This window comes from Piliocolobus tephrosceles, unplaced genomic scaffold, assembly GCF_002776525.5.
Source record: "Piliocolobus tephrosceles isolate RC106 unplaced genomic scaffold, ASM277652v3 unscaffolded_41397, whole genome shotgun sequence".
NCBI lineage: Eukaryota > Metazoa > Chordata > Mammalia > Primates > Cercopithecidae > Piliocolobus > Piliocolobus tephrosceles.
Window position 1 is genome coordinate 1 of NW_022325862.1, and position 9,312 is coordinate 9,312.

The window sequence follows — 9,312 nt, forward strand, 5'->3', positions numbered from 1 at the left end:
TGAGGCTGTCTGTGCTGCCCTCACCTGGGCCCTGGGCCCACCCTTCCCTCTGCAGGGCCCTTTCGTGCACCTGTCTGTGATGATGGCTGCCTACCTGGGCCGTGTGCGCACCACGACCATCGGGGAGCCTGAGGTTAGGGACTGGGGGGCTTCCTTGGAGGACTGGGAGTGGGGAGGGAGGGGGCTGACGCTGAGCCCCGGACTCGGATCCCCCAGAACAAGAGCAAGCAAAACGAAATGCTGGTGGCAGCGGCGGCAGTGGGCGTGGCCACAGTCTTTGCAGCTCCCTTCAGCGGTGAGACCCCCTCATGCCCCGCCCCCGGGTCCCTCAAGCTCCTCCCCTCACACCCTGGGTTCCCTCGGCCCAGCTGAGAGCCTGGAGGAGGGGTTGGGTCTCATTCTAGTTCTCACTTCCGCCCCGCCTTGGGTATAGCCACCCCCGGAGGCGGTGGGGGGCGGGTAGTGGGGGGCATGGTTAGGTAGTGTTGAGAGGCTTCAGGGTAACATTACACAGACTTGGGTTTGAAATCCACTGGCCCCTTGGCCTCTCTGAGTCCAGCTTCTTCCTCTGTAAAATGGGGATCAAACCGTTCCCACCTGATAGTGAGAGGACGCACACCCGCATTCCAGGCTGGACGGTCTCTGGGCAGCGGGCTCCTCCCAGCCCAGGGCCCATGCCCTCCCCTCCCCTCCTGTCTGTCCCTGTCCAGGCTGTAGCAGAGCAGGACAGATGGGTCAGGGAGGAGGTGACATAGGGAGGGGGCCCTGCAGCCACAGGTGGGTGGGGGTGGGGGGCCCACCTGAGATCAGTGTCGCCCCCAGGCGTCCTGTTTAGCATTGAGGTCATGTCTTCCCACTTCTCTGTCTGGGATTACTGGAGGGGCTTCTTTGCGGCCACCTGCGGGGCCTTCACGTTCCGGCTCCTGGCAGTCTTCAACAGTGAGCAGGGTGAGACCCTGGGCTGCCTGACCCTGGCCCTGCCTGGGGGCTGGGGTGAGGGGCCCTCCCTTCCCCGCTCTGTACACCCCTTGCTCTCCTCTTCCCTCTCTCTCCCTCTTTTTCCTCCTCCCTGTTCCCACCTCTCTGGGAGGATGGAAGGGGCTGACCTGTGTTGAGCATGAAAGGCAGGGGCCCTGAGGGTAGAAGGGATGAGGCTGGGCAGGGAGGCAGGAGCCTGGTTGTGGGGGCCTGGAATGCCAGGACACAGATTCCGGGTCAGGACCTGGCACCCCCTCCACCCTGGGCTGTTAGTCTGGGACTTGTGTGCAGGTGGGGTGGGACTGCCATCTCGGCTCCCCACCGCTCTCCTTCCCCAGAGACCATCACCTCCCTCTACAAGACCAGTTTCCGGGTGGACGTTCCCTTCGACCTGCCAGAGATCTTCTTTTTTGTGGCGCTGGGGTGAGTGGGTGCCTTGGGCTCCTGAGAGTCCAATATGGCATTCCCCCCAGGCCTGGACTGCGGCCCCTGGCCCTGGGGTCAGGCTCTGGTCTTACCGCCCTCTATCCCCCCAGTGGCATCTGTGGCATCCTGAGCTGTGCTTACCTCTTCTGTCAGCGAACCTTCCTCAGCTTCATCAAGACCAATCGGTTCAGCTCCAAACTGCTGGCCACCAGGTAGGCTCCGGGCCTAGGGGCTGGGGACCTCTCAGCGAGCCCCTTGTGGAATCCAAACCTTATGTAGAAAGCCCCACCCCCATCCTCCAACTGAGCCCCTAAATCCTTCCCTAGCCCATGGAGCACCTAACACCCCTCTCCAAGTCCCCATGGTCACTGTCCCCCCTTCCTTACTGGGCTACGAACCCCCCATTGAACTCCCATCCCTCCTTCAGTCTACACTCTCTCAGCGAACCCCCACCCCCTCACTGAGCCTCAAACCCTTGCCCCTTCAAATCTTGTGTGGCCCCTGGTGTTGGCCTTAGCATTGGCCAGCCCTCCTGCCCCGAGATGCACATGGCCTGCCCCGGCACAGCCCACTCTCTCCTCCCTCCCAGCCTGCCTCTGCCCCAATTCTCCTCTTAATCTCCTGTGTGATTCCTCTGCCCTCAGTCATACCCAGTAGTGAGGGGCTCACCTCACAGGCTCCACCCCCTGGAGGGGGCCATGTTCCCTGCTCCCGCCCTTCCTCCTCCCCAATCCTTGCTCTGCTGCTGCCTGGGCCAGGCCCTGCTTCCCTCTCCTTGGGATGTGGGAAAGGCCGGGCCAGCCCTAGAGCTCACCCACCCCCCACAGCAAGCCTGTGTACTCAGCCCTGGCCACCTTGGTTCTCGCCTCCATCACCTACCCGCCCGGTGTGGGCCGCTTCCTAGCTTCTCGGGTAAGGGGCCCTGAGTGGGGGTGGCAGGAGTGGGAACCCCCATTTGTTTTCCCCTTTACATGTGTCTCACATAATCCCCTCAGCACCCCACAAGGGCAACACCTGGGCATCATTCTACAGATAAGGAGACCATAGCTCTGGGAGGTCAGAGCCCTGCCCAAGGCCCCCTGCTGGGAAGTGGCAGAGGAGGATTCCAGGCAGGGTCAGGCGGTGCGGGGGCGGCTGGGGCCTGCCACTCGGGGCCCCTCAAGTCCAGTTCCCACCTGCCCCACCACAGCTGTCCATGAAGCAGCATCTGGACTCGCTGTTCGACAACCATTCCTGGGCACTGATGACCCGGAACTCCAGCCCACCTTGGCCCGAGGAGCTCGACCCCCAGCACCTGTGGTGGGAATGGTACCACCCGCGGTTCACCATCTTTGGGATCCTTGCCTTCTTCCTGGTTATGAAGGTGGGCCCCCTGGTCCCCAGATGTGCACAGAGCCAGGACCAGCTCTGGTGGGCGGGGGGGTGCCTCCCTGCACCTGGTGGCATGGAGCCCAGGCCTTCCACCCACACTTCCTGATGTGTCCCCTGCCCACTGCATGGTCCTGGGCAAGTAAGTGACTTCAGCTCTCTGGGCCTCACTCTTCCCATCTTTAAAGTGGGGTGGTCACTGGGAAGGCTGAGGAGGAAGAAAGGAATGTACCTGGCACAGTGCCAGGCACACAGTGGGCATTTCTCAGGGTGAGGACCCCCCCAATGCCAGACTCTGGCAATGGGCGCATGGCTGGGCACCCTCTTTCTCTCTAGGACGCTCCCCTGTCCCCTGTCCTGTCTTCTCTTGTCCATGCCGTGCTCAGCGGCCTCTAACCTCTGCCCTGGGCTCCCCATTCCTGCAGTTCTGGATGCTGATTCTGGCCACCACCATCCCCATCCCTGCCGGGTACTTCATGCCCATCTTCATCCTTGGTGAGTCTGGGGTCCTGAGGTTCTGAGAGTTTTGGGGCAGGGCCATGCATCCTGGTTCACCTTTTTCCCGGGTGGTACTGAGGATGGTCCTCAGGGATGGAGGGCTGTGGGGGCTGGGTCAGCCTGGCTTCCCCTCACCCTAAGTCTGACCAGGAGCTGCCATCGGGCGCCTCTTGGGAGAGGCTCTAGCTGTCGCCTTTCCTGAGGGCATCGTGGCTGGAGGGGTTACCAATCCCATCATGCCCGGGGGCTATGCCCTGGCAGGTGAGTGGGTCAGGGCCCTGCTGGGTAGGCAATGTCGTGGGGCTGGGCTGGACCTGGAGAACTGGCTGATGGTTCCCCAGGGCACTGAGTCCTCCAGTGAATCCCCCACCCATTATGGGGGTCTGTCCGTCCTGAGCCCCACCATTCCCCGGGGCCCATCACTCCCTCATGGCTCCTGTCCTGTCCCCAGTCCCATGGCCTCCCTTATCCCTCTCTTCTCACGAGCCCAGGCCTTGTGGTGCTTCCCACAGTGCCCAGGCTATGGCCTCTTACAATTCCTGCCTTGGGCCCTGACCACAGCCAGGCTAGTTATGCCCTCACATGAGACTGGCCCCTGGCCCCTGGCTCCTGGCCTGAGCCGAACTGTATGGCTCTGCACTTGCAGGGGCTGCAGCCTTCTCAGGGGCTGTGACCCACACCATCTCCACGGCGCTGCTGGCCTTTGAGCTGACCGGCCAGATAGTGCATGCACTGCCCGTGCTGATGGCGGTGCTGGCAGCCAACGCCATTGCACAGAGCTGCCAGCCCTCCTTCTACGATGGCACCATCATTGTCAAGAAGCTGCCATACCTGCCGCGGATTCTGGGCCGCAACATCGGGTGAGCGGTGCCCACCTCAGGCTGGCTGAAGGGGGTCATAGTGTCCGCATAGAGCGGGGGGTGGAGGGCACCTCCAAAAAGAAATGCCACCACAGCAGACCTTGGACATGGGGGCTGGGAGGGGCTGACATACAGCTGTGCTCTGGTCTCCATTCTCCCCAGTGCCCCGGGTGACCTTGGGCAAGTTATTGGCCTTGTGGCCTCAGTGTCTGTCTAGGGGTCAGCAGGGCTCCACAGCAGGAGGATGAGTACTGCCCCGCGTACAGGTTGAGGAAACCGGGGCTCAGAGAGGTGCCATGTCTTGCTCCAGCACCAGATCTGGGTCTCCTCCCCTCTCTCCACTTCTGCAGCCTTCACTGGAACTTTGGGAGCAGGAGGTGGAACGAGAATGGAAATGGGCTTTAAGGTCTTCGCTCAACCAGATAGGACCAGAGCAGCTTCTGGTGCCAGAAAGGCAGACCAAAGAGGCTCTGAGAGTCCCTGGGTCCGAGGCCCCGCTCCAAATACAAGCAAGCTGCTGCCTTGTTCTGAACCTGTTTCCCCATCTGGAAAACAGGGCTGCTTACCCCAGTGGTTTCCAGACTTTCAAGTTTTTCCCTGGTGGAGGCATACACTTTTTTTTTTTTCCTTTTCTTTTTTTAGACGGAATCTTTCTCACTCTGTTACGCAAGCTGGAGTGCAGTGGCACAATCTAAGTCACTGAAACCTCCACCTCCCAGGTTCAAGCAGTTCTCCTGCCTCAACCTCCCAAGTAGCTCAGACCAGGCATGTGCCACCGTGCCCAGATTATTTCTGTAACTTCAGTGGAGACGGGGTTTCACCACGTTGGCCAGGCTGGTCTCGAATTCCTGGCCTCAAGTGATCCACCTGGTTCGGCCTCCCAAAGTGCTGGGATTACAGGCGTGAGCCACCGTGCCCATCCGCATATACTTTTTATTCAAATTAAAATTTCCAGGGAAGGCCGCTGGGTAAAACAGGACAAAGTGGAGCTGGTCTGGGGGACATTGGGGTCCAGGGGGCTGGGAATTAGGAACTGGGTCATCAGTGACGTGGTCCCCAGGTTTCCTCCCACCGTGGATTCCAGGAGTCCCTCATTCCACGAACCTCTCCGGCCCTGTCCACACTCCAGAGCTGTGGGTCCCCAGGGTCCCCAGTTCAAGCAAAGCTCCCCCCAGATCCCTTTGCCGGCCTGGGCCTCACATCCCCGACTCCGGGACCTGATGGGAGCCCCTCTGCCTGCAGCTCCCACCGCGTGAGGGTGGAGCACTTCATGAACCGCAGCATCACCACACTGGCCAAGGACACGCCGCTGGAGGAGGTGGTCAAGGTCGTGACCTCCACAGACGTGGCCGAGTATCCCCTGGTGGAGAGCACAGGTGCCCAGCCGGAAGGGAGGAGGAAGTCGGGGGTGGGGGATGCCCTCTGCCTCCTTCTTGGACCTGTCAGGCAGAAGGATCTGCATCCAGGCTCTGTGACCTGGGCAAGTCACTGGGCAAGCAACCAACCGTGTGACCTTGGGCAAGTCACTTCACCCGAGCCTCAGTTTCCTCATCAGTAAAATGGAAATCATGGCCACCCTCCCTTGGGGTGGTTGACATGTCTAAAGAGAGTCGGCCGGGTGCTTGTAAGGCACCTGGGTAGCTGCTGGGGTAGGAGCATGGGGACACCACCAGGGTCTTCTGGAAGCTTCCCTACAGGCCTCCCTTTAAGCATTCCCCAAATGAGACCCCTCCCCCAAATCCCTGTTGCCATAAGGAAAACATCTCCTTAAAGACAAAAGCATGGTGACCCTTGTTAAAAGGCATGGAACCCGCTTCTTGCGGAAACCTTAACTAGAGCATCATTTCCTGTGGGTCCAAGTCCGGTATCTGCATTCAGAAGATAAGGCGGGGTTGGGGGTAACCCTGCTCACTCAAGTCTGCTGTCAGCCCATGTGTCCCCCTGTGCAAATGAGATAAGGTGCACACCTGGCAAGCACATCACAGCTGGGTTTTGGTCTCCACTTGCACTTTGCGTAGGCACCTTGTGCAGTGAGGTTACCCCTATGCCCACCCCAAGAGGGATAAAGCCATTTATGAGCTAAATAACTGCGAGTATACCACTTAAGCTTTATGTACTGCATTTTCATCATCTTGAAAGTAGGGATCAAGAGAGTATATGATTGCCAGACATTCTCACTCCAAATGCTAGGCCCTTCTTTCCCCACGAACTGGAAGACTGTTAGCATTATGCTGTGGAACATGCCAAATATCTCATCTGAAAATGTTTGCTTTCGGATAAGCCCCCCAAGAGTCTTCACCTCCTGGAGCAAAGAAAGAATTAGCCTCGAAGACAAAGTCCTCTTTTACCCTTAGAGCCACAGCAAAGTGCTCCAACCAACACAGGTCCAGGCTGTGGAACCCCACTGCTTACCCAAGAAATAGCCTTCATTGTTCATTTAAAAGGGAAGGGGGACATTTACATGTCTAAGTGTCAAGTTTTCATTCCACTCAACAGAAAGCAAAAACACCAAGCTGGGCCCTCAAAACTAAATATCCGACAAGGCCATTGATACCCCAGGGCCGGAGTGAAGCTTGCCAAGGCCCCAGCACACAGTAGGACCTCAGAACACAGGGTCCTCCTGGGTTCACACCTTCACTGGGCTGTGCCAGATGTGAAGCCTCTTGGAAAACGAAGGAGAAAGCCCAGCCCTGACACAGAGACTTCATCGTGCCGGCGTCCCCAGCTTGCTTCTGTCTTGAGGCCTTGCAATGTGGGGGATCTCAGCGGTGGCCAGGGTCCCTCCTGGCCCCCTGGTAGCCTCACTCAGCCACCCTCAGCTACCACACCTGAATGACCTTGGGCAAGACAATTAGCCTGTCTGTCTCTGAGCCTCAGTTCCTGGCCTTTATAATGGGAGACAATAGTTACAATAGCCCCATAGGAACACCAGCACAGTTCCTGGCTAAGTAGGTGCTCAGTAAATGTGAGTTCCTGTTTCTTCCTACTGTGCTTCCCTCCCTCTCCCTCTCCACTTGCCAGAGTCCCAGATCCTGGTGGGCATCGTGCGAAGGGCCCAGCTGGTGCGGGCCCTCCAGGCTGAGCCTCTTTCCTGGGCTCCAGGACACCAGGTGGGTACTCCTGAGGGGCGTGGGGATGGGGTGGGCATCGGTCAGCAGGGCTGGGACAGGAGGGGCCCACTGATCTCCTGAGGGAGAGGTGGTCTGAGAGAGGCATCCTGGAGAGGCTGGCCCTGCACCTATAACCTTTCCCCTGTAACCCTTCCCCACCCCCAGCAGTGTCTCCAGGACATCTTGGCTGGGGGCTGCCCCACGGAACCAGTGACCCTGAAGCTGTCCCCAGAGACTTCCCTGCATGAGGTAACAGGGAGAATTGGGGAGTGTGACACATGAGGCCCCTGGGTGGGGAAAGAGCTGATGAGGAGCTCAGGCTTCCGCCTCCCCTCCCAACCCGCGCCCCCGCCCACCTTATGCTGCTTCCTTCCCCTCCTGCGCCTGTGTCCTCATCAGCAGACTGGGCAAAGCAGCTCCTGCCCTGTCGCCCCTCACTGCCAGGGTTGCGGGGATGATGCGGAGAGATGAGGGAAGTGGGAGAGTGGCAAATGTTTAAGTATCTGGGTGAAAAGACAGTGGAGTTGAACCAGGGCACACGTGCGCTTCAGTTTCAGGTCCACCACATTCTCCCTGTGTGATCTTGCAAAAAAGACTTAGCCACTCAGGACAGAGCCTGGCACATGGGCGGGGAAGGGGCAGAGGCCCACAGGGAACCTGGAGATGGTCCTGCCCGCTCTGTGCTGCTGGAAGGGGCTGGATAGTGGGTCCTGTCCACCTGGGGCCTTGCCCAGACCCTTGCATGGACTCTGGCATCCCCCAGTGGCCACACTGGATATTGCAGGCCTCGGTCTCTTGCCTTCCACACACATCAGGCCCGGCCCCTCTTCCTGGCTCAGAGGCCAGAGGGTGGGCTGGGCGCCTTCTACACTCCAGTGTTTCCTAACAATCCCGCATCCAGGCACACAACCTCTTTGAGCTGTTGAACCTTCAGTCCATCTTCGTGACATCGCGGGGCAGAGCTGTGGGCTGCGTGTCCTGGGTGGAGGTACCGGGGTCCCAGGGGCAGAGCAAAGCAGGGGACCCATGCCTGAGAAGGCTGGGGAGGTGGGGCGGGGGGGGGACACTAGCATGCTCCCATCCAAACCTGGGGGGATTCAGAGGATACTGATGAATCCCTCTTCCTGGCCCAGATTGGCCACTGGGCCTGGCTCCCCTATCTTGTTTCCTGGCCAGTGGCCAGCCTACCCCTCTCTGCCTCAGTGATCCCATCTGTGCAATGGGGTGGCACGGGCTCTACTATTCACCCAGAAACCACCCTTAGAGGACTAAAAATGCTGGTGCCGCCCTGTCAACCTCCTCTACATCCCCCCTCCAGCTCCCTCCCCCTTTCTCTGTTCTAGATGAAGAAAGCAATTTCCAACCTGACAAATCCACCAGCCCCAAAGTGAGCCAGTCCAGCAAGATGAAACAGGGCACCCCAGCTGCCCTGGTACTGAGGTTGGGCTGAGACCCTGCCTCTCTTCCCCCACCACCCCTTACCCCCACTCCAACCCAGCTCCATTCCTTGACATAACAGACAACTCTAACCTAGCCCGGAAGAAGATGGCTCATCCTGGGTGTGACGATGGCTCCTGCCTTGAAAGACAAATCCCACCTTGGACAGAGCTGAGTGTGAGATGACGAAAAACCAGTGTCTGCCAGGTGCTCAGTGACTGGCCATCACATTAATGAATAACGAGATTGGAGTACGCTGTCACGAAGGGCAGGCACAGATGCCCTCTGGGGTTGTCTGATTCCCAATGAGAGGCTCCTGAGAAAAATAAAGCTGGTTCCCAGAGCCGCTGTCCATCCCTCATCTCAGCTGCAAGGTTGCTGACCTGGGACTGGAGCTCCTCACCTGCGCTGGCCCAGAGTGAGTTTCCCGTGGTCACGTGGACACTGCAGGCTCGGGCCCCTGGGCTCCTCCTCATGCTGCACTTCTTGGCAGGGAGATGCCAGGCAGAGAGGGTCCCCCACCAGGTCTATGATGCTTGACCTTATGGATTAACAGGACCCTGTGTCGCTCAAGCCCTAGTCTCCTGCTTGGCTGAGCCACAGTTCAAAAAGCTGGGTCCCCAAGTGTAGCTCCC

General features: G+C 59.1%; 1 protein-coding gene across 1 annotated transcript; it reads left to right on the forward strand.

Annotated features, from left to right (window-relative positions):
• Positions 1 to 10: 10 nt before the first annotated feature.
• LOC113223444 (chloride channel protein ClC-Kb-like) lies at positions 11 to 9,020 on the forward strand (the record flags this gene model as incomplete). Its single annotated transcript, XM_026452912.1, has 15 exons — positions 11 to 133; positions 217 to 295; positions 823 to 948; positions 1,317 to 1,401; positions 1,515 to 1,616; positions 2,232 to 2,316; positions 2,594 to 2,767; positions 3,198 to 3,267; positions 3,421 to 3,531; positions 3,917 to 4,130; positions 5,373 to 5,506; positions 7,152 to 7,240; positions 7,406 to 7,489; positions 8,142 to 8,228; positions 8,584 to 9,020. Coding segments are annotated over 15 exons (1,611 nt in total), but the record flags the coding sequence as incomplete, so codon positions are not given.
• Between the last annotated feature and the right edge of the window lie 292 nt (positions 9,021 to 9,312).